Raw genomic sequence first — 26,006 nt, 5'->3', positions numbered from 1 at the left:
TAAACGCACATCATGTTGCCTTGCCATGAGCATGCTGGCTAGCATTCAGCCTCACTCAAAAAATAACACCTCACAACTTAGACAGGTGTGGGCATTCCCAAGCCACCCCCATTTAATAATCTATTTACATACTGCTATCCCATGATGGCACATCAGTATATTTCATTGATGTAGAATACAATGTCCATAAATGTACATATTTGAATCACATAAATTCAATGCATTACTTTATTCAATGCCCTCAGCTTTCTCCAAACAGTCTCTTTTAAAGTAAAGACACAGACAGAAGCACACATCATGAAAGAGAGGAATGTGTGAAAGCAGAATACTTACAGACTGTTGGCAGGGCCTGAGTGTGGTTCAGGAAGGCCGTTGAGTCCCTGTCCCGCTTCCTGTGTTGGGGATGGCGGCTCCAGGCGCTGAAACATTAATGGCGTTCGATTCTGTGTAAGATACAACATGGCCTACAGCTGGTATCAGGCAAGCTGATGGGAAAATGGGGGTGGGAAGGAAAGGACGGGATACAAAGCATCCCAGGTGCAAATGGGAGGGGCTCCATCGGCAACAGCAGACAGTCAGATCGGTCAGCAAGGAGGCATTCTGGGATTTGGAGGCTGGCAGGTTAATGAGTGGATCCTCTGAGCTGAGCTATCAAGAGGCTGCCATGGTACCATGCTGAGAATTCATTTACTCTGGTCATCCCAGTAAATGAATAGCCCCAGTAACCAGTTGGGTGCTGAAATGAGGCACTGCTGAAGCACTGAGGATTTCTGTGTCCTAGTCACTTCTACTCTGTGTACTTGTTCAAATTGGGTGACTTTCATTAAATTCAGGCATGTTTATTCTTAGAAACTGAGAGGCGTTATGTTATGCAATTACATTTCCACTCAATTTACAGTCTGTATCATCAACTTTGAGTCTGCTTTTTAAAAGCATTTTTAAACATTTTCTTTCCAATTTTTTTCACATTCAATTCCAACCACAAGTTAGAACTCCTCCAATTACACAATACCACCAGCACTACTAGGGCGAAGACTAACTCAAGCTTCCTTCGAGTCATGTGAAGCCAGCCACTGCATCTCTTCGACCTGCTGGTAACGCAACATCTTTGGACAGCTGAACACGCTTGGAGGAGAACAGGTCAGCTAACATAACGCTATCTGCCAATCCTGTTACATCAGTTAATAGACGACTGTGATCAAACTCCCCAAGTTTAAACTTCTGACCTTTACAAGAAAAGACAAAACGTCAAAAATGTAAATGATCTAAATCATAATGAAATTCTTAATTATGTAATTCTTTTACAACAAATGTTTTACAAATAGTAGTGATTATGCTAACAATATGCATAATAACAGTAATGTGAATTTACAGTGTAGAACCTACACCTATGGCATGTAAAAAGACACCCAACATGAGCAACTACCAAGAAACATTTAGCTCAAAAAAGCAACTAACTGGTTTCACATGTCCAAAATGAGACCCTGAGGTTTAGAGAATGCAGAACCAGTCAAAAACATAAAGTGTCACTAAACAATCAATGAGTTTACGCAGGCAGAACATACACTTAGTAAATCCAAGCATCAGACAGAATTATTGATTGGGCATTGCAAAAGGATAAGGATTATTGGACATTAGGACCATAAGAGGAAAAAATACAATGTCTCAATATCATTAAGAGTAAATATCCATGGGTAAGACAGGAGAGCTGTATGGGCATTTTTCCACTGCAGAAAATGCTTTTTTCACTGGCCATCAGTCCAACACTGAAGGTTCCAGTTTTATGGTTTTTGGCACCAGTTCAAGATTGGCATCAACACGACCTGAGGTACTTGAAGGTGTTCTCTGTTTTTGGTAACACTTCTAGCTAAGGTCAGTGACTATTTTCCCAGGTGAAGAAAAAAGCACCAAGCACTATTACGTAACCAATTAGTACACCCAAATATAAACTAGGATGGTATGTTGATGTGTCAGTTGCTATTTTGAGAATTATAAGCTAACTCAGTAGCTAACACTTTTAGCATTTAAGCTGGCTTCCACAGAACAACACAATATATTCACAATCAGCAGAGATTAATATGAGCTTTGCTTGATTCTACATGATTCTGTGTAATTATGGACATTTGAAGGAAAAAATAGCTAATTTGTCATTTCACACTCTCAAAAGGAAAAAAATAAGGTTCTCTTTGTGACACTAATCTGTGTAAAGGTAGACATTTTGTTAGTGCGTGCTTAGAACAGGGCCATATATCATTTCATAATAGCCAATAAGTTAAGCTAACTACCAAGCAATGTAGCTAATTTACAAAAAATAGAGACATTAGAGTGTCACTGAATGACCAAAAAGACAATTATATCCTTAATCACAGTTATTATGGTGGATCCAACAGTCTCTCAAGCCTTTGCAAAAGGAACCTGAACTAGAATCATAAGACCCTTTTTGGGTCAGTTCTTGTTTTTGAATGTGCAGTGGAAAAATGCAGAACTTTGGTGGAAAGTTAAATATGTTTGTTGATTTATATCAAATCATTCTATACCATCCACTTAAAAACATCAAGAGGTTGGGCTGAGATGATATGAGAAATCCCAACACTTGAGTAAGTCACCCATGTCTCACTTTTTCTCACTTTCTGTCACTTTCCTTTATATATTTAGAGTGGGACTGTCAATTATTCAGTAACGTATATGTATATATATTTAAGAAGCCAAACAATAAAATAAATTTAAATGGACAACAAATTATGGAGAGCCTTTCCAAGGTACAAGAATATGTGGTATGCGCCCGCCCCCCGGGCCCCAACGATGACTGCCGAGAGAGATGGCAGGAAGGCAGGCCCGAACACGCAGCGGCGACCTGCCTTCCTGCCAGCTCTCTCAGCCGTCATCATCGGGGCCCGGGGGGCGGGCGCATGCCACAGAATACTTCACTTGAAATGAGGCAGACTTAAAAAAGCTTTTAATGACTAATGAGCTTCAAGTTTATCAATCAAGGTTTAACTGAATAACCTTCACAGCCCTAGCTGAAGCCGACATATCTTGTACAGATGTAGGGAATTGATGAGACCATGGATGCTTGCGAGTTTAAGTGAATGTTACAGACAATGGACTGGAACAATACAAAGATGCTGAAGGCCTATGTTGCATTGCATATCAACACTGCTACATCATCTGTCACTAAAACATTTTTTGTGAAATCCTGTGATAACATTTAAGTGGTAGATACTTAACACTGTCAAAGGCACAATAACTAAAACCAGAACTTCCATTTTCATCTAAAATTTTCATCCAAAATGTTTAATGGAACAAATAGTTAGAACACTGAATGGCAACCTTAACTAACTTAGTTATGGCCAGTGCTGGGTAGTACACTTAGGCAATGTAATCTGGGACTGATTAAAATCACATAGAATGTAGAAAGTAATCTTTTAGATTATTTAAAAAGTATAATCTAGTCTGACTTCTTTGAGATTACTTTTACACCAATTATGGTCCATGCAGTGGTTAAATGCTGACCACAGTCTTGACTGTGTAAATTGAGGATACAGGCACCTAAAACCTCATACGACTATTGTTATCATTCATAATGACATGACAATTATGCAGTTCATAGGTATACAAAGTAAGAAGGAAGAGATTAATCTACTGATGCTACCTAATCAAAAAAGCAAACCTTAAAAACACCAAGTCTTAAAAAAAATTTTTGTGATCAAATTATGTAATTCAGATTATATGTAGTCTGTTACTACTCAGTCCTGGTCATGGCCAAACAAATACAGACAATCCATCTCAATATCATATAGTTATAGACGTGCTGCATTTATAATGCACTCGGACAGTCCTTTTTGACTCGCACTGTCAGATTAAAAAAAAAAAAAATTAAGATCAAACTACAGCAACTAGTAAAATGGGATGGCTAAAGCTTGCTTGGTCAGCTTTGTCAGTCATGACAAAGTGCATCTGTGTTGTAAACTCAGAGCTTTTGAGTTCATGAGGACTATACGAGTGCAGCATATGTACACTGTAAAAAAAGATTTCAAATAATATATTAACAGAATATACCTTATTATTGTTTTGTTAACTATTTGAACATGAATAAACCTAAAATTTTAAGACGGCTAGGTACACATATTTTTAACTTAACAAATCTTTCTTTCAGTGTAGCTGTAGAATGAATGATACACAGATAAAAACACAGCAGAGTCACAATGCTAAATGCAGAGTAGGTATGGGGTTGAACTGGCCAAAGAGTGAGAGCGAGAGCAACAGAAAAAAGAGAAACAGAGAGACTGCAAGCATTTCGAGTGTACAATACCTGTTCGTCTCTGAGAGCCTGGGTCCGCTTGGCTTTGCTCTGTCTGTAATACTCCATAATCATCATGGCAGCGTAGATTTTACCCACTGTCAGGTCTGTCGCTGCTGAGAAAAGGACAAGTTACCCTGCACGATTAGACGAGGGGAGATGAACCCTGAGCGAGGAAGGGGGAGGGGATGGGTTTGTGCAACATTCATGCATACACAAGACTCATTCATGGCACCCTGTTTCTCTCACACACACTCATACGCTTACAAACACACACACACACACACACACACACACACACATAAACACAGACACACAAAGAGCCAAAGGTCTTTTCACAAACTGGTTAAAAAATCCCTCAATTATTATTACTATGATTATACATTATAGACATTTGCTATCATTACACATCCTATTTCAGCACTTATTATTAGAGCTTAATACTTTGTACAAATGACTTACATACAAATATTTATTTATTCTTCAGATTATTTTAGCATTAATACGTATTACTTACACATACTATTTTAGTATCCAGTGATGCTTCTTTACATTATTGTTCTTACCCAGAAGATCCATTTCTCCTCACTGATTTAAGTTGCTTGTTTAAAAGTATCCAGACTGAAGTCCATTTCATAATGTAGATCAGGTACACACAGGCACAGAGTGGCTGTTTTGCTGCTGTTTGGCATTCTGATGCTGAATTTGAGAACGCATTTTGGGCAGAGCACAGGTCAATTGAGCTTCAGAATGTAAAATAGTGTGAAAACAGTCCATTTACAACCAGCCAGCGTTACTGTGTCCACACTGTGAAATGTTCAAGAGTCCTCAAAGGTCAGCATTTACCTTTACTTACACATGCAGATTTAAAGGCATATTCATAAGCCATGTTTGTGGCAGCGTTATTTCAACAAATTATAATCCTCTGCACCAACAAAAGTGGAGGACAAATTTGTACTAAATTTTACATTGCTCATGCTTTTTGGTAACTTTTATATATATTTTCATAAGAAATATGATAAACATTATCATAACCATGCCTCACATTCAACAGTGCTATCTATTCTATATCATGCTTTGTGCATATTTAGTCCCATCATAATTAGGACTAATTGGCGTGACTTTGCCACAGGCGTGTTAGCAAAACCACAAAGTCACTCTGTCGTCTCATGCTTTGACTGTACAGGCTTCATCGTATGTTCTGAACTAATCGTGCTTTGTTAATATTGCTGAGTGTAAATGTTAAATGATCAGCTAATGAACCCTGGAGTGAAAAGACATCTATAGAGAGTTGGTCTATAGTGAAGCACCCTCTGATCAGAGGCACTGAGAGATGAGAGCCAGTTTGAGGGCCTGAATGTGTGATATTGGTGTACAATGTGAAATTGCTGCACAGAATTTACTTGATTCAAATGTGTACATAATTTTCACATGAATAAAATCTATTACATAACACATATTGCCAAAAGTAAGTAAAGAGGAAGTCAAAAATGTGTAGCTATATCACATTCATGTGTAAATACTGTATACATTTGAATCAAGTAAATTCACCTTTATTTCAATGTACTGTATTTGGAAGTACACAATGTGTTTGAGGTAATGTATGCACTCACAGAGCCCACCAGAATTACTGTCACCCTTATTAAAGATAGAAAAAAAATGCTGAAAATAAGAATATATTCATTATTATTAAATATTAATTAGCTTCTGTCCAATCAGGGACTGACAAGAGGGAACCCTCCCTTTTTTCTTGGTGCCATATGTGGCATCAATCAAGTGAAGAATATCGCTTTGGTAGCAGGAAACAAATCCTACTACTATATAAGGAACATGAAGCATTTTTTACTCCAAAAAGCCAGCTGGTAATAGTGACAGCACTGATTTTTAATATTATAAATGCTTTACTTTTTATATATTTTTACATCCCCAAAGCTACTGGGTGCCAACAAAGTAATAAATAATCAAACTGCTTATGTCCTCTACAGCACTGCACTACAATCCCCTGCATGCACTGCAATGTAATGTGCGCTTCCACCCCCCTCCTCCAACAAGAATCTATGGGACAGTGGGTACACCACAATTCTATACAAATTTTTTAATGTTTCAAGTACTGATATAATATTTAAGGTTTACTACAAGTGACTATATTTTACTGTTAATGTTTTGGTGTATTTTGAATAAGGAAAATGTTATTTAAAAATGAAATAAAAACAAGTGTTTTCTGGCCCACGGGTTTTAGTGGTTGAGTTTGACACCCCAGCTCTAAATAAACCAGGGGTCTGTCTCTTGGAGCAGAGTTTCTTGTTGAGCCAGCTAACTATAAGCTTAATTTGGGTATTTCTGTTGTTTTTTTTCCTGTTGTCCCGAACTCGTACTGAACCATAATGTCCAAACTGCGATGTGAATCCAAACTGTGACTTCTGTGAACCATTACACCCCTAAGATTAATCATAGCTTGAGCCTCTAACCCTGGGTCAACAAAAAAGTTGTTTTCCACTGTTTAGACAGAATAGTGTCTGACTTGAACATGTTTTGTGAAACAGATGCCTTATGCTTAATCTTAAGTTATTGTAAAAACAACAAATAGCATGATCAATTGTATTTATAATGTTTTAATTATAATGTTTAATGTTTAAATCTAGGTGTCCCCAAATGTGCAGTGTAGATGCCCTTTCACTGTGTGAATGTGTAATGTATAAGTGTAGGAGTGGCCTAGCTGTGTGTAGAACATGTGAAGTGCAGTGGAGGAGTGTGTGTGTGTGTGTGTGTGTGTCTGTATGTTGAGGGAGGTGCCAGACAGCGTGGCTCATCAGAGGGTGCGGAGCGGTGACTGGGCTGAGAGAAGCATCCTCTGGTGGCGAGAGTGAAAACCCGGACAGACAAACCTTTGGGTAACTTACACTTGTGTGGAGTGACCAGCAGGTCCAGAGTTTTCTGTGACAGATTTGGCCAAATCGCCATCATCTCCTTCCTCAGTTCTGCGTCCATCTGGTGCTTATCAACACCACCTAAATACACAGCCATTCACGCAACCACACGCACAATAAAGGTTCAAACACATGCAGGTGTACACACACATACACACGTACCCGGAGACACGCAAGCAAAAAGCAACAAATTCACAAACACAGAACAACATATAATCACATCCAAACAAAGAAACACAGTAAAACCATGATCAAAATTAGATACAAATAAAGAAGCCCAATGAGAAATACACACACGTGCGCGCACACACACACACACACACACACACACACACACACAAACGGAATCCTTATCATAAGTGAGCATAAGCATTCTATACAATAAACCAAAGCAACACTGATTTTCATTAGAGTAATAGCTTATCACAGTGAATATGTGTAGCCACCTATATCCCTCAAACAGAAAAAAAACTTTATTGTATACTCTGCACTTATAAACAAAATAGGGTTTCATCAAAGATCACAGCTTTGACGCAGTAGGTCATCACTGCCGTGATGTTATAGCACACCACCTCCAGGGTTCTATAGAAACTCTTAGTTTTATAAAGTAAAAAGAGTAAAGCAAAGAAGCCTTAAATATTCGTTCAAATATATGTTTATAATACACGGTGATTCAAAAAGTTTCATCCGATTTCAAAGCACCATATTTTTACAACCGTGAGGCACCTAGGAACCAATCACAATCCAATTGAAAGAGGGGGGGTCATAGAGTTTCTGACTGTCAGTGGAAGATGGCTCCCTTCAGTCTGTGAGGAGATGAGACCCATGAGCAGGAGGCGTTTTGCATTCTCCACTTCAATAAGAGGGAATCTGTCATGCACAACATGATTTTTGTCGGCAGTGAACCTCCAACAGCTCAGGGGGTTGGTCATTGGTTCCACAACAGTGGATGATCTCCGAAATCGCACTAAAAGAGCCGTAAGTGCAGTGACACCCGACATGCTCAATCGAGTATGAGAATAATTTGACTATGGCGTTAATCTTGTCCGCACAGCTGGAGGAGGCCATACTGAGCACTTGTAAAATGACATAATAAACTTTCTGTTCACTTAAACCATTTACAATTTCCTGCATTGTTCTGTAATAATTTACAAGTGAAAAAAAATCATTTTGAAATCGGATGAATATCCACAATTTTATTGCTCCAGAAACGTAGTTCCAACAGTTTAGAGCAAGGAGCAACCCTGATTGTTACTTAGCAAACTACTGGTCAGCAATATGATACAAGTTTAGTGAAAAAAAACAACACAAGCTGAACATGTGCTGAGGTGACTAATGATAGTATTGGGATTCAAAGGCTACGGACAATTAAAATGTCAGAAAACACGGCTTTGAGATGCACAAAAGGAAAACGTATGTCTTCTGTTTTCTCTTAATGTGTATTCAATGTCCTATATCAGTCCTTCTTGCCTAGGTCACACTTGATAAACTGATAAAGCCATGGTGCAGCTTTCTATGCACAAAATATCTTTCATTACGAAACATGGGACATGATTTGTTTAAATATACACAAACGTAGTACACATTTTTCGTCACTATTTTGCGGTTCAAGCTAGCAGAAAAAGCAATTTTTGACACATGCTTAGGCTAGACTTTAGGTAGAGACATGAGGACAGGAGTCCTGGGGGCCTATTGGGAGGGAAGGTACTCCAGCTGCTGGTTATGTCCAAAACATTTTGAATTGGCAAAGAGAATTTTTTGATATTTTATTAATAATTGCTTAAAGCTGGAACTGTGAATGACTGAATCAGTCATTTCACAACCACACAAAATACAGCTTTAAGATGCACAAAATAATACATGTAATACACCAGCTACAATCAAAACAATATAATAAAATATTTCATATAGCAGTTAAGATTCAAATACAACTGAACTACTAAATCTATAACCTGGTACTGGTGCCACATTGTGGGATGTGCAATAGTAACGACAGACTGTGTAGTTCAATTCAGGGAGAAACTGCATTTCTGTGTTTTACTGTTAATCATTTGTGACACTTAAGCAGAATCAACTGAACATGGGGGCAAAATGGTACATTGTTTTGTACAACCTGCAATCACATCTAATTCATTCATTCTAGTTTAAACACAAAAAGCAGGGGGGCAATATGACCACTTTCCTTCCCTATTTCTGACACAGGAGAGAGGCACTGACAGGAAGAGAGAAGGAAAGGAGGTATAAAAACTTGTGGCAAACCTTCCCCACCCTTGGCGATCTTTATGTCCAGAGCGGTGCGGATTAAGGCCATGAGGGTGGAGTTAAAGTGCACTGTGTTGTCGTCGGCAACTGGCAGATCCATCCGCAGCAGTCTCTGTGAAGAGCCAATCAGAAAGGGTTAGAGAGAGCAGCGCTGCTTCAACAGCGTACGAGTGCTCTGAACCTCCGGGAGGAGTGTGTATATGTGTGTATAGGTCACATATTAAAGAGGAAACGTATAATAACTGGAGTGGGACAGAGCCAGGGGAAGCTCAATGACTTTCTTAAGAACCAAATCTGTTCCTGGTCATTACTGATACTATGATACTATTTATGGAATGCAGCCTTAGAATATTATTCGTTTTATGGAGGGGGTGTAAAAATTACACCATGACACATCAATCTGGATGTCAATCAATCCTTTTCTGCACCCCAGGTTTCTACATTTATGTAGACACCAGGAGTATCTGTTTCCTTTACCACAGCTAATGGAGATCCAAATAAATCTAATAAACTTGCTCTGCCTGGTATTTTAGGCTGTACTCTGAGTACTTTCAGTCAAAAGTTTGGACACATCTCCTCAGAATGTTTATATTACTTTTGCAAATTTATTTGTTACCCCTTTTCACATTTTAGACTAACAGCGAAGACATCAAAACACATTTGGAATTAAGACCAAAATGTGTTTAAAAAAACAAAAAACAAACCATCTTCTATTTTAGAATTTACAGTATCTATTTTAGATTATTTCTTCTTCATGCGGCTTTACATAATTTTGGTGTTCTTTCAAGCAGCGTCATGAGCAGCCACCTGGAAAGCTTTTTCAACAGGACTGAAGAAGATACACATACACAGAGACCAAATTTCAAGTATTTAAGCAGAAGCCTTTATGTCAAAACATCTTTAAATTGCACAAAAAACTAATAAACTTTAGAGATCTAAAGATCCAAACTTTTGACTGGTGCTGTATGTCTCCTATAAAGAGACGTTCAGATGAATTAACCATATATATATATATATATATATATATATATATATATATATATATATATATATATATCTTAGGGGTGTGGGAAAAAAATAGATTCTTAGATGCATCGCGATGTGGATGTGAACGATTCTGAATCGATTCATAAATGTCAAAGATTTATATTCTAAATTTTAATTTATAACATATTGTTGATGGAAGTGGGTAAGTGTAGAACCCGAGCAGTCTGGATCAAAAAAACTCACTCAGAAGTAGAGCAGCTTATTGTCTCTTAACGTTCGACTGTTTTACGGATTCGAAAGAGAAGCGACTTCATCTTTGCAACTTTTTAGTGTTTGACAGTCTCTCGTTGCAGATTTAACGTTCCAGGTAACCAACCGCACCGCTTATGAATGCGAATAAGTCCATTCATTTCCAAACGTTCGTCTTAAATCTCTTTGCCTTTTCGTTCACTACTAGCCAGACGAGACCTCGTTGCTATGTGACCTGCAGTCTGCACGCCAGTTCGTTGAGAACTAGGGCTTTCATGCTATGTTGCGCGCGTCTCGTCTCGCAGATATTTTACTGAGACAGTGACACTTCACTCTCTACAACATGACCAAATCCAAAGTTACAAAATCACTAAAGAAACTGGTAGGACAGCTGTAACGTGCTGTGCGGACATCCATTACCAATGGATCTTATTTCACTGTAACAGCACATTTTATCACAGATGAGTGGCAGTAGCGTCTAATGTGCTCCAAACAAAAGCAGTGAATGAGAGCCTTCCAGTTCACTTGCCACAACACTTCCATTTGTTTTATTAATAAAAGATATTGGAAATAAATTCAATATAGATAATTACAAATACTTTGCTCTAAAAGTACCAAGAAATCAGACAGTGAGGAAACAGAAATCCTGTATATAAAAAAAAGATTTATCGAGATGCATCAACAATCGTTTTATAATCGCATCGTAGCCCTCATGAGGTGCCAAGAGATTCCCACCCCTAATGCTGAATCAATTTATCTATTACACACTTTAAGCATTTACTAGACCCTTTTAATTATAGGCTGCTCATGTTTTCAGTAACTTTCAATCATTTTAACGACCTATATCTGTTTTACAATGTGCTCTAATGCACAGATGCCCCATGACAAAACTAATTAATGGCACTCAAAACTACTACTAATACAGTAATAACATAAATGTTTTTAAAGGAATATTCCAGTGTTTTTAAAATGATCTCTATCTACTACCTCTGTAGCATATGGTCAGTTACCACAGATAGTAATGTTCCCAACATGTTCCCTGTACTCAAAAAGAACAGAAAACCTGTTGACTTGAAACTCACTTATAACAGAAGTCAAGGTGCAGTTGCTAGGTTGCTAGTTAGGTAGACTAAAAATCCATGGATATTCCTTTAATTTCACATGCCAAAGAGCTTTCCCTGTAGGAGGTTCACCCAACAAAACCAAGAGCCATGGATGAACCAACAGACCAAAACAGTGAATGACTAGCTGTCAGTGTTTTGACATATGGTCCATCCAACTTAGGCTCTAACACATCCAAACACCATCATGACGTTAGAACGAAAGGCCGGTTTGTGTAATGACCAAAGCTCCTGGGGCCAATACCCTCTTGCCATGCAGAGATCAGTGACCCTCAACCCAACCCCCACCAACACACATGCACCTTCCACACACATGCCCCAGCATGCAACATGCAGCATGTCCAACGTGCATTTACAGCAAGCAGCAGTGCAGCCGAACACAGAAAGCATTGTCCGTTCGGTTCATTCTAGCTCATTCATTTCGGTTTAGTACTTGTCATTGAGACTCAATCAGATGGGCTTCTGGGTAAAAGAAAAGCTTGATCCAGATTCTCTGGTCTCTCAGTGCAAAAAAATAAAAAGGAAAAAAATGGGTGCAGGCTACTGGGTTAGGTCAGAGCAGCATTCTCCAGAAAAGAAAAGAAGAAAAACAAGAACGAAAAAAGAAAAGGCTTTGTGAGTCATTTCTGTGAAGAAGGATGAGCTAAGACTGAGGATCCGGTTAGCTTTGGTTAAGCTGGAAGGCTACGGTGTAATGTCTTAGAGGATCGGGAACAAAAGTGACCGCCTATGGAAAAAAGACGAGTGGTGGAAGAGCAGGGCAAAATGTGTGCAGGGCAGAAAGCGTTTAAGAGGAGAGGAGAGAACAAGGGAGCAATGTGAAGGGATGATGGGACAGATGCTACACTGAGACAGATAAAGTGACAAGAAGACGTGAGCAATTAGTGATGAAATCATGAGAAGTACAAAAGAGGTAGAGCAAGAGACGATATAAAATAAGAAAAATCTACCACTGTATTGCTAGTTTCCTTTAACAGTGTTCCTGTTTGGGTTTTACTTTCTGAGCAAATGAAAGTGGCAGCGTCATTGTTCTTACAGCCAGGTGAAGGGTTTGGGAGGAGGTGAAGATTTAAATAGGTAAAGTTTTAAAGCAATAATTCCCTTTAAGACAAATGTCAATCAGTCAAGACCAGTTTGCTTCTTAAATTTTATACTTGTACTACTAGGCTAATGTAGCTCTCAAGTACAATAGTATGTAAAAAAATCAAGCTCCAAGATTGCTGCTACTACCGTTTTTAGTTATGCTATCCATTTTTATAGCTAACAGAATGTCATAAAATTATTAATTATTATTAAAAATAAAACTTGAGGCAAATTTCTCATTTCTAATAAGCTTCCATTACCTGTTAACTACATTAGCCTTGTAGCTCCAATGCAAAACTAAACAAGCAAACTTAAGACACTAAACATATCCTGGCTGACTGACTTTGCTTTGGGTAAAGGAGAAATTACGTATGTTTGATTTCCGGCCAAAATATCACTTTAGTGTGCTCTAATCTGAGTGGAAATCTCAGGTTAGATCATCACAGCTTTAAGGATATCATACCAATATAGACATCTGAGCTATATATGTTGAAGATAGTGGGCTTTTGACCTTTGGTCCACCATGAAAGTGGGAACAGAGCTAGGGATAAAAATGGAGCTGTGGATGGAGGGGTTCTATGGCTGAAGAACGTGAAGATCACGTCCTCTTAAAGGAAGGAGACGGAAAAATCTAGACTGGTAGAAACATCTTGGATCTCATGTGGTTTCTCACATGTGCTGCATGGATTCAATCTCGCATAGCCTTGCAAGCCAGACTTCTGTTTACCCTTAGATAGAGAGGCTGGTGGGTTTTGTTGCTTAACATGGCCAACTGTCAAAATGATGCCACAGAGAAAGCACACCCACAGGAACCAAGGTCCTTTCAATTTAACGTCCTGCTTCAAAGGTTTACAGTTGCCACTGAGTGCAGAGCGGGCAGTTGTTTGCTTCCCACTGGACTAAGAAAAACACTGATGTGCAAATAGTCAATGAACATGTACCTGACAAAATTCCATCATTAGATCACCTCTGTACTGTGCAAATATAGGGTGCGGAAAGATATAATAACCATCACTGAGGCCATTGAGAGTAACACAATGCTACATCTATATGTACAAATTATTCCCTACCGGGGAATGCCAGATAGATTCCATGGAGCAGAACAAGCTGAAAATGTGTGAGATTCAAGAAGGCTAAGAGAAATGAGGAAAATGATGACTATAGGACAGGACCTATGAGGAAGGTGTGAATGACTGAAATGAAAAAAGAAAATGAGAGAATGAAGGAAATCTGGAGAAGAGTGAGAGAGCCTAAAGATGTAGAAGGAGAACACTTAATCACTTCAGAGGGAGAACACTTAATTAATAATTTTGTTAATTTTTTCTTTACCATGAAGGAAATTTATCATGAAGGGTTTATGTTAAGATTCCTCAGACCCTCTATCCCTGGAAATCATGCTAGCAATGAACTAACTACAGTATTTAACTAGACTAGCACCTTATTGGCTCCCATGGCCATTCAATCAAACGGCTTTAGTGCATTAGCTTTAGCTTAGCTAGATACAAAAGAATAGTATTAAAAAGAATAAATTTCAAGTGTGTGTATTCAAAGTTATCCTTGAATTACCGAAATGTGTATTCATCCTATTTAGCAAAGACGAGCCATGCTTGTGTTCCTGCCGTGTTTTGAACACGCCATTTGTGGCTGTTTATTATAATAAAAATAATAACACTGGAATAGCATGACAAAGGATAGAGATCCTTCAAAAAGAACAGCTAATTTCATAACAGTGAATTCAAGCAATATTATTTCAACTGGAATTAAAATGTAGCCATTCAGCTTATTATTTACAGCTTAATGAGGAATCTTTTGTTTCAGCATGGCCTGCTCACATGGCTTTTTAGCATATCTTACTGTTTTTGACATTCTTTTCCTAATTCCCAGCCACAGCTAATTCACTGCTAAGTGATTTTTCTTTAGCGTGAAAGAAATGTATGACAGGTGACTCCCTTTGTAACTGGAAAAGAAGCTAGCACTGAACAAGTACTAATGTCACCATTTATTTATGCCTTAAAGAAGGCCTCTATACTTTAACATAGCCTGCTGTCAATGTACAATTTAGCATAGTTTACTCACATCTTATGTTTTAGGATTCAATTCAACTTACAACTTAGCTCACAGCTCATAATTTAGCTTAACATGCTCACACTGTATCTTTATGCAAGCTTATAAGAAAGTTTGCTGAGATCTTATGTTATAGGATGCTAGTATATGCCACCACCGCTAATACAATTTACAGAGTAAAAATGTCCTCTTGGTAAGGTATCTCATTAAATTATTGAGATTTGGTTGAATTCCCTCTAAGCTGAGAATGGCTGAATTAAAGAGGTCAGAGATGCAGTGTTGACAGTGTGGAAATTCCCTGGATCTATGATGAATCTGCCACAGTTGGTGGACTGAAAGGGGACAGATTAGGGTGCCCAAATGTAATAAGTTATTAAAGACAAGACGAGATGCAGTGTGAGAGAATAAGAAAGAAAAAGAAACACAGGAGGTCTGGGACCCCTGCAGCGGTTACAGAGATTGAGGCGTGCTCCTTTTTGTAGGAACTTGCCAGGTTGCGTGTGTGTGTGTGGGGTGAGGAGCAGAGGGCACAGTGGGTAGGATGGCAGTGCCCGGAGTGGCGGGCCATGCAAAAGGGCGAAACAGAATGCAAAGAGGAGGGGCCGGAAACAGATTAGAACTGCATTGACAGAAGGAAAGGTCTGAGTGAAAACATTGAGCTTTGATTCAGGTTGGACTTTTGGTCACAAAACTAGACATTATTCTGGACGAAACTCTTGAAACTGAGACTGCTCCACAAGTTCAAAAAGAATGCGATGCTCTTGCTAAGTTACCTAAGATCTACAGCTGCCCAGTAAAGTGAGAAGAATGCTTTGGTGTGCACATGTTGGTGTATGTGTGTGTAAAAAGAAAGGAGAGAGACAGAGAGCTGGTCTACAGTGGAAAAAAGGCCAGAGTTCCTCGGACAGCGCCATCCACAGGGCTGAGGGACGCGGAGGACTGAAGTCCTTTGGGCCTTCCCACCACTGCTGCACATGCACACATGACTGTGTCTGAATGTGTGTACCTATGTGAGTTTTATGTGGGTTTATGTATGGTGCATTGGTATGTGCCATTCTTTCGTCCCCTCAGGTGATGTATAATGTGCTACTCAACTCACTATATCAGAAGCAATGATGAAGTAGGTATCATTTGCTAGGACTGCATTAAAGCACTGCTATTTGCTTTAATGCATTAAATGTAAGGGACTGGACACAGATTTAAACTACTATTGGGCTGAACTGCAAAAGTAATGGTATTTCACCATTAAATATCCTATGAGTTTAGGCATTCTAGGTATTTGAAACTGCCCAATGAGATACTGTAATGTATAAAGTATGACAACTAATAATCATATACAAGGGTTAAAAACTTTTATCCACATCTGCAATTTGAAAAGGTTTTCTTAATTGACTGCACAGGCAGACATTTAATGTGTGTGTATGTGCTCCTGTGTGTACATCCTCATGCAGTGCAAAAGCGCTGAGAAGGCCCGTCCGTTCCCGCTTCCCTGTGGATCGGCCTGGCTAACACCTAACAACCCCCCCTCCCCACTGAATCACAAGAGCAGTTGCCTCACATCAGAGAACGAAGGAGGGCGAAAAGAAAGAGAGAGGGAGGAGAAACAACAACAAAAAAAAGAGTAGGAAGAAAACACCAACAGGTTTACAACACACAGCGCTGGCCGCTCGGAGTTAGACCCTCTACCTTGTAGGCAACCCGTGCAGGGCACTTCTTCCCCAGGCCTAAAGGTGGCGACATTTGCCTGAGCATGTCATACATATCCCTGTAACTGATCCTGCCACTGGGCAACCGAAAAAAAATTATAAAAAAAAAAAAAACAAACAGTACGACCACATTGGGTGCATGGGTGGGGGGAGGGAAAGAAAAATTGAAAGGGAAGAGAAGGTTGGGGGAGTGGGAGAGGAGAAAAAAAAAAGAAGGTTATTTGGGCCAGTGAAGGACAGAGACAGTCTAGGCTGGTCAAGTGACAAAAGGAGAGAAGAAGAGAAAGAAGAGAGGAGAAAAGGAGCACTAACTAGCTAATCTCGACGCTAAAACAACATTCTATGCAAACAGGGCAGGGATTGAGGGGCGGAAGGGTTAGGTTGCATAGAAGTGCAGGACGGTACGGTGGACGCTTTGTCAATGCAGTTTCTGTCCCCCTCCCTCCAGAACAATGCACGCTACCATGTCGGCTAGGCCTAGCAAGCAAAACCAACAAAATACATAAATAAAAAAAAGTCAAAGAAGGCAGGTTTCTTTTTTTTCATTTAAATTTATGATTTTTTCCCCTTTATCCATGCTTCTTTTATGAGTGTCTGCATTGTCCTGCACATTCTCTTTGTCATATCAGAATGCAAGTCGAAATGGTGAGTGTACGGGAAAAAAAATGTAGTCAAAAAAAGGGACTTAAAAAAAGAAAAAGAAAAGCGACATTCATTCCATTCTGGATGCTTATAGCAGGTGCTATTAGGTGTTTTTAGTGAAAGTCAAACCTTGCAGGCCACCCTATGAGGACATTTCTTTCCTAAGCCCAGAGGGGGGTCGATTACTCGCAATAAACTGTACATATCCTTATAATGAATGCGCCCGCTGAAAGAAGAATACAGGGAAGTTAGAGCACGCAATGCAGAACACAGACAGTCAGAGGAAGAAGAGCACAAGATTACAGACAGGAAAAGAACAAGATTAACACACACTAACACACATTTAGTTCGTCTGCTCGTCACCCATTGAAGCTGCTGGTACTGACTGGCTGGTTAAAGGCCTGAGTCCTGTTCTCTAGTTAACACTGTTAGTTTCACTTGTATTCACCTTAAAATGTCTCTTCTTATGTTTCTCATTAGTAGGTTATTGAAACAATCTGAGAAACCGTGGAAAATGGATATGCTATAATTTCAATCCACCCCACATGTTTAAGGAGATATTTTATTATGATTTCACTTTGATGAAAAAAATTATTGTGCATACACGTCTTGTTTCGCAGAAATAAGAACCCTTCAAACTTTTTGACATCAATACCAGAAAAAAAAAAAAAAAGCATAGCCTTGAACATACTAATAATGAATGCAACCCAAATGTAAATGTATTTCATTACGTAACAACATAATTAATAATGTAATTATGTAATGTAATAGCAAAACTATAGTAATCATACCAGACTTAAAAGGGTCAAGACCTATAATCCTGAATCCTGAATGCTTTCTCTACTTCTTTCTTTCCCTCGTCCCTGACTATTTGCCTCCTTTCCACTTTTTCTCTGGGACTCCTACAGCAGGCGGGTGACAGGCACTGGAATGCAGATACCAAGAAACTTAGCGTGTTCCGTGGAGAAAGCTGGGGGAGTTTATGAGGAGGAAATCGGCACAGTAAGTTTTGCTGGCAGTATGCAGTATTCCAGAGACGGGGGATGGGGGTTTTGGGGGAGGTGAAGGGGTTCTCCACTGTTTCACAGGATGGAGGGAGGGGGGTAGGGGAGGAGGAGGTGGGGATGAATGGATCACAGAGAAGATCCATGATCCCCTCTCTCTCCATCAGGGCACACCGCTGGCCGGGCGGTTGAGTCGGAGTTGGTACGGGGCGGGAGTGTGTCTCCACACCAGTGGCTCAAAAAAGAACACAACCATCAGACAGAGAGAAAGATGGGAAGTGTGTTCTGTGTTTTAAGACAGTGGTTCCCCATCCTGAAATACTCATTGTCCTGCACATTGATAACAATAAAATGTGCAGGCCAGGGGTACTCCAGGACCAGGACTGGGAACCTGTGTTTTACAGCAATGTTTTCAACCCAATGCTTCCGACCGAACAGATGATCCACATTTTCACATTAACTCAGTTCCAAACCCACCTGAACCATTTAAGGAGCAACATAAATTATTTTTTTTCTCATTTGCTGTTTATGTATAATCTTCATTTTACATAAATCTTTTTTTTTTTAATTTTTACTTCTATTTTTTTTCATTTCATTTCAGCAAGCAGTTGGTTCTTTGAGTGTTTATTGTTCTATACAGAACCACTGTCTTTACTAAAGAGCCCTTCAAGAACCATCTTTTTAAAGATTGTTACTTTACAAGAAGCTAAGCTATCAGCTATTAAGCTAAGCTACTAAGCTATTAGCAAAAGAGGCTTCCTGCTAAGGAAAAGGTCAATTCCAAATAAATGACGCAGAATACTGATTGATTTAGATTGACTGCGGAAAAGAGTTTAACAGTGCTATTTTGCTACTTGATGGATAAACAGCTTCATTACTAAAAAGCTACTTTTACACAGTAGCGCTACTATTTAGAAAACAGCGATGTTACCACCACGCTACCAGGAAAAGTGGTTAAACTAATAGCTTTACAACTTGTAATGACACTACTTTAACCCTGATTTAGGTTGTTCAGACAAGGTTTACTACAGCTCACATGCTTATGATTGGCTGGTTCAAGTGTCGAGTGAAAATGTGGGTTGTCTAATGGGCAGCAAGAACTGGGTTGGGAAACACTGTTGTGAAGGACACTTGGCGTGTAAAATGTGTTTGTGTGTGTGTAAGTGGGCAAATGAGAAGGGAGATTAGAGTCGTGCGATGTGTGCTCCTTCCATCTGTAAAACTTTTCATTTAATACATTATTGTAACAGTTGGAAAAAAAGGAAAGCGACTGAAACAAACTCATATTCAGCATTTTTAAACAGTGTATTATAAATGCATGTTCTGCCAGGGGTTCCATTTCAGTGATTGCTACAAAGTACTGTATTGAAAAATCAATGTTAATTTGAGATTTATTCAAACTTTGACACAAATGGATTACTTTGGGTAGGTACAATGTAAAAAGATGTGTTGTTCTAACTTTTAAAGTAAGTAACGTGGCTGGCTTAATGTTTGAATTGACTAAATCTCAAGTAGTAACTTAAGAGAACAATAATCTGTGTGATATGTTATGTTAGCTTACTATTTATAGGGCAGTAAAATCAAAAGCTTAAGGCAGCCTGATTAAGTTATTTAAATAAAAACAACAAATCTTTTTTATGTATATTTTTATGCATAGCATAAGCATTACATGACTGTGTACATGTGTAAAAATGAAAGTGTTATGTTAGTAGTGTGGATATACTGACTTTAAGTATGTGTGCGGGTGCGAACATGACTTTAAGTATGTGTGTATGTGTGTGTGTGTGTATGTGTGTGTGAGCAAGAGTGGTTCCACAGAGACTCACCAGGCTGCAGGGTCATACTCCGCCCAAATCCTCACATATTCATCCAGGTGATGAGGACCCAGAATGGAGGAGTCCCGCGTGAGGTACTCAAAATTATCCATGATGACGGCCACAAATAGATTCAACATCTACGCACACACACATACACACACACAAGGGAGAAAAGTTTTTATTTTTTCTATGTTCAACTGGGCAAATAAACTGAAATTTGCATTAAAATAGCACACAATTGTCATATGTAAGTTTGTATCCTGTAGAGGGTGTGTTAACCTTTTCACTAAGAAAATCAACAAAAATGTAATTTGATGAGGACGTTCAATCAAACCTGTATCAATCAAACTGTACAATCAATGGTTCGAAATCCTCAGTGACCATAGCTTCTCATTCTAATACAGCTTGTGTTGAGGGCAACTGTAGTTATCTACTTTGCTATTGATTTTGTTAGTTTGCTGCTCAGCGCTGTACAGTTTTCTAGTGAGCATAGTCTGTAGAATTACTGATATTGCTGATATCACCAGTGTGCTCTGCATGTAAATGATACACAAAGCTTTATTTATTTCAGTGATAAACACATTCACACCATTGCTAAAGCTGGAATTAACTTTGGTTTCATTAAAGAGAATCATCGGTGGAACATGCCATTTAAAAGCTGGTTTTGAGGGCTACAGTTGCAGAGTCATAGCAACAAACAGTACTCCAGCAGCTAGATTTTAAGTTGGAACTACGCATGATTTGAAGGGCCAAATGAATAAAATATATTAACAGTGGTAAAAAAATTAGTGGCACCATTAACTTTTAAATGAATTATTTCTGATTTGTAGTGAAATTGTAGAGAAACAACGGGAGAAATTATGTGTAAAGTGAAGATTCTAAACTTTCAATCCATACCACATTTATGTTTTTAAGTAGAAGAGGAGATATTTTAGTTGCCACAAGTAAATAGCCACATTTTTTTTCTGTTCCAGGAAGGAGCTTCTATCTGGACATGTACAAAAAAAACTGTCAATATAGTGCTGAAGCTTCAAACCTGATTCAAATGAAACCAGCATTTGAAAATAACTGTAAAGGCCAAAAAGCTTCAAAAAGCTGTTAAGACTCCTGTAATTGATTCTGTGCTGTCACATAGTGTCAGAAGGCAGTTGAATGGAACAAGGCTGTTGGGAAAAGAAAAAGAGAAGGCAGAGGATGAGGAATATAGGGGCAATGTGTTGAGGAATTCTTACCAGGAAGGAGCACAAGAAGATGAAGGAGACAAAATAGAGGTACGCAAACTCGCTGCCACACTCCGACTCTGTATTCCCCGACAGGGGATCACAGTCCTTGTTCCCCAAACACGACAGCATGATTTCATGCCATGCCTCTCCTGTAGCACTCCTATACACACACAGACACAGATGGAAAAATTAGGGCTGCAAAATATGGACTAAATACCATACTGCTTCTCTGTTGCTAACATATATTCCTGCATTATTTTGACCAAAATGATTTAGAATACTGTACAAAAGTCAGAGACCACTTCTGTGTCAACAGTATTCAAAAATCTGATATCGCAGTTACAACCAATAATACTGATAAGATAAGACTGTGCAGTCCTACTATATATTCGACTGAAGCCCAGGGCACATACCTGAAAAGCAGCATAAGAGCCTGGAAGAAGGTCCTGAAGTTGTTGTGTTGGTTGATGGCACTGTCTCCATCCTCCTCAATCTTAATGTTCCCAAACAACTGCAAGACACATAATTTCATCTCAATCTCACTGAAACTGCAAGCTTACTGTACTGTCATTGCAGCTCCCACAACCCTCTCTCTATCCTAGTTTCCAGTAAATGGAGTAACCCCGCTGTCAAACCACACTATTGCTTCACTTTTTTTTTTGCCTGTATGTAGCCAAAATCTAGTGATTTTTATGGGCTTTCCTGATGTAATATGATTTTGGAGGGAACATATGGTTCAGCAAACAGTGTTAGCTAGCTATCACATTTTTTTAAAATCTGTGTAAATGTTATAGAAAATAAGAATTTTTAAGTGAAATGTTACAATTAAAATGGTGAACAAGTTTTATGCTAAATGTACTTATGTTAAGAACTGCCAGGACAAGAGAAAACTATAAGGGAGTTTATTCACTCACATACTAGGAAGTAATACTGACCGTACAAAACACAAAATTGGATTTGTAATAAATTAGGGAGCTGCAGCCTCAAATTTAAGACATGTAGTCACATACTACTGTGTCTCAGTTCAGATATGTGTAACAAAAGAAAATAAAAACTACATAAAACTTCAATTGTACTGAAGTTGTATTCAGTCACAGCCTATAGGACTTCACAGCACTGCGCAAACAAAAATAAATTACACAAAGTTGGACTTCATTAAAGACATGTAGTGTCATACAACAGTGCTACAGCACTGTAAACAGCATGTAAACTTGGCTACTCACTCTTAATGAGAGATGCCGCGCACGGTCAAGTCTCAACATGAGCTATGGATCACTCGCAGGGCCAAACAGAATTTGCATTAACGGCACTATTTTTAAAAATCTCGTTAAATTGAGATTGCGTTAATGTGTCGTTATCGTGTTAACTTCGACAGCCCTAGTTTTTTGTTTAATGTCATGACATTAGCACACGTAAGCCATGATATTATTCTATCGCAAATTTACCCAAATGCTCTGACTGGTCCCTGATTCCTGCCCAGACAGGGAATTGAACCTTTTTCTTAAGATGACCGTGTTATCAAATGTGCTACCAACCTGTTCCTAACAATAACATCATTGGCAGAAGCTTTAATAATTTGTTTATCAATAACATTTTTTCACCCAAAATATCATGACACTGTTGTATTGACTTTTTGCTCCTACACCTAGTAATAGATGTGCAGATGAACAAGGTAGACGAAACCTCACCTGCATCCCAATGATGGCATAGATGAAGAACAGCATAGCGATGAGTAGGCACACGTATGGCAAAGCCTGCACAAAAAAGAACATAGAAAATAATCAGTCAAAACCTAGTGAGCGTTACTGAAGAATGTTTGACAGAATTCTACCAAGAATTGTAAAACTGTATGTATGTTTGTAACATTAATGTGATGAGATTTTACTCTATGTAACTATGAACCATTTTTATTGGCCCATTCATCATGAAATGTTCACATAATTCAAGATGAATTGGTTATTAGAAAGCAACTGCCAATTTCAGTAAATGTTGTAAATTATGTAAAAGTTCTTTGGAGTTACAAGTCTTATAACAGTTGATAACAGTATTTCAGTGTATCTACTACAATGTACTGAGCTTGTAGTTTTATAGACTACAGTATAAAACAATCTCTCCAGAGTTTGCTCTAATAATTTGTATGATTTGTTTAAAATATTTGGCTACATTCAACAGAGTCAACTTTACTTAATCTCATCTGTACTATTAACAAATTTTTGTGAATGCAGACCACGCCTTGGGTTGACGGAGATAACGAGAGGAGGGGAACTCTGAGGAACTTTAGGCTGGAGTTGTGTATGGCTTCTGCAGGTCACTAAAAGGCTGACCCCTCTGCATATTAAATATCATGTGCAGGCGTGTGTGTGTGTATGTTTGGCTAAAACCATAATTCAGTGAACCAATCAAAACCTTTAGTGTGCTTGTTTTACCTTAAAAGACTGGACGAAGGTCCAGAGCAGGATGCGAATGGTCTCACCCTGTCTGAGCAGCTTAATCAGACGGGCAGCTCTGAAGAGTCTCAGAAAACTCAGATTGATGAAGTTATTCTAGAGAGAGAGCAAGAGAGAGAGACGATAGATAGATAGATAGATAGATAGATAGATAGATAGATAGATAGATAGATAGATAGATAGATAGATAGATAGAGATGGACAGATAAACAGACAGACAGGTGTCAGCTAAGAGATGATTTGCTGATGGAACATTAATTTCTTTTTGTGTATTAGTAGGCAAAACAAAGAGGGGTGTTACAAACCAGGAAAGGGAGAGAAATGTTAGAAAATAAAACTGAAACTGGCAAGACTGAGCAGGCCTGGCATATCCGAGGGAAGGAGAAAAGCAGGGGGGAAAGAAGAGGGTGGGGGGAGAGGGGTGGTGAACTCATACAGAAAACGCAGAACCTAAACATCCTCATCCATTTGGGAGGAAAGTGCAGGACCCCTAACCTGGTGTCAAATAACCAAATGCACTGATGGCCCACAGCATGCTAAACCCACACACCAACCACAGCTAACGGCTAACGGCCACTCACACTGCACCCAGCAAAGGTCAAAGGGCAAAAGTTCTGGGCTTAAGGATCCCTAAGTCAAATATAAAACAAATACACATGTTTACCACATCTGCTTCTACAACAGTGATTTGCACCATATTTCTACAGCTGGCAACCTTGTCAATGCACAGGCAATGGACCTGTTATCATCAACACATTAATGTCCACATCTGAATTTTTACATTTCCTTCGGTCCGTATATTCTATGGACTTTCTTGAGTACAACTCTGAAGACATTTTTTTCAAATTAATCCCGCCATACAGGTAAAAATTTTATATCCTTTAATTTATCATTATATTCAGTTGTTTAGTCACCATGGGACTAATGATGTTTTAAAACTATGATTGTTAATATAAGCACTGGGTAGTGTTAGATGTTTATGTAATAGAAATATCAGAATGACAGATTTTATAGTCTGTTTTTGGAGAACACCTAAATAAATGATATTGCTGTGGTTTTATTACTGGTATTATTTATTACTGGTATTATTATTTTATAGGTCTTAGGGATGAAAACTTCACATCTTGAAAGAAATTGTACAACCCGTAACATGTTTCATCTCCAATACATTATTCACTTTCTTTATGAGTATAAACAGGAGGGGGCGTTCTGACCACCTTCCTTGTTGTCTATAAAAAACGTACTAATTTGTCTAACGTTGTATTGTACATTGGTTGTACATTATTTGCCAGGCTTTTTCAGGACTATCAGCTATTGGTCTATTGATTAGGCTACTCTAACTTCAATGTTTTGATCTTTTTTAAAGTTAACATTAAAGCTACAGACTGGATGCTTTCAGGGACACCATAACAGGGTGTGTTGGCTTGTCATGGCAAATGTAAAGAAGAGTGGGTTATATAAATTATTTTTATTTAAAATATTAACTATTTTTTATATTGCAGATCACTGATCTTGAAGCAGATTATGGTTAGAATGACAAAAGGAAAAAGTAGCCTCTTAGTAAGCTTACCACACTTACTGAATACATGGCCATTAGAAATAACATGAAGGCCACAATAAAGACTGTTAAAAATCTGTCACTACAGCATATGTATTAATTATTTCCTTAAACCCAGTACCTGGAGGGGGAATGGGACAAGGATAGGGGCTGGAATCAGGAGTATGCAGTGTGTGCATGCAAAATCTCTCCACCAATAGCACTGCACAATGTTCCCATAAAGGAGGACAGCTCCGCCTCCATCTGTGCCACAGACCAATCAGTGACCCTTTTGTGAAGGAGTGTTTTAAAGATTTTTTTACTTACTCAGAGGAATGTTTCACAAAGCAGATTTTCTCAATTAACCAAATAACTTAAGCTTAACTTGAGCTTTTATTAAATAAAAGAGTCTGAACTAGTATGTAAACTATATGTGGCAACATTTCAAAACATAAAATTTGTGGTATTTTTCATGTCACAAAACCCAATGCATTTACAAATATATGAGCCTACGACAGTTTAGTCCCACCCATTCATGCCAAAGTCATAAGAATTGTTTTAGCTCTACTTGCTTTTTGAATGAGGTATGATGCAGTGCAGCCAATCAGAACACAGACGATTTACATATATCAGTCTT

General features: G+C 38.6%; 1 protein-coding gene across 23 annotated transcripts in view; it reads right to left on the bottom strand.

The window, feature by feature from the left end:
- The window catches only part of cacna1aa (calcium channel, voltage-dependent, P/Q type, alpha 1A subunit, a), a 136,048-nt gene that overhangs the window by 19,161 nt on the left and 90,881 nt on the right, over nt 1-26,006 (bottom strand). For 8 of the 23 annotated variants that reach the window (XM_037544727.1, XM_037544743.1, XM_037544747.1 and 5 more), the window contains 10 exons: nt 23,812-23,928; nt 23,074-23,139; nt 21,799-21,896; nt 21,395-21,545; nt 20,172-20,299; nt 17,471-17,567; nt 9,487-9,601; nt 7,201-7,308; nt 4,313-4,416; nt 334-443 (listed from right to left, as the gene is read on the bottom strand). In XM_037544727.1, the coding sequence (XP_037400624.1) occupies nt 334-443; nt 4,313-4,416; nt 7,201-7,308; nt 9,487-9,601; nt 17,471-17,567; nt 20,172-20,299; nt 21,395-21,545; nt 21,799-21,896; nt 23,074-23,139; nt 23,812-23,928 (1,094 nt within the window). Of the gene's footprint in view, nt 1-333; nt 444-4,312; nt 4,417-7,200; nt 7,309-9,486; nt 9,602-16,679; nt 16,777-17,470; nt 17,568-20,171; nt 20,300-21,394; nt 21,546-21,798; nt 21,897-23,073; nt 23,140-23,811; nt 23,929-26,006 lie in introns of all 23 variants that reach the window. The other 15 variants (XM_037544733.1, XM_037544745.1, XM_037544737.1 and 12 more) reach the window with 9 other exon arrangements.

This window comes from Pygocentrus nattereri, chromosome 14 (genome assembly GCF_015220715.1).
Source record: "Pygocentrus nattereri isolate fPygNat1 chromosome 14, fPygNat1.pri, whole genome shotgun sequence".
Classification (NCBI taxonomy): Eukaryota; Metazoa; Chordata; class Actinopteri; order Characiformes; family Serrasalmidae; genus Pygocentrus; species Pygocentrus nattereri.
The sequence above is the reverse complement of the archived record's forward strand: the minus strand, read 5'-3'. Positions and strand labels throughout refer to the sequence as shown.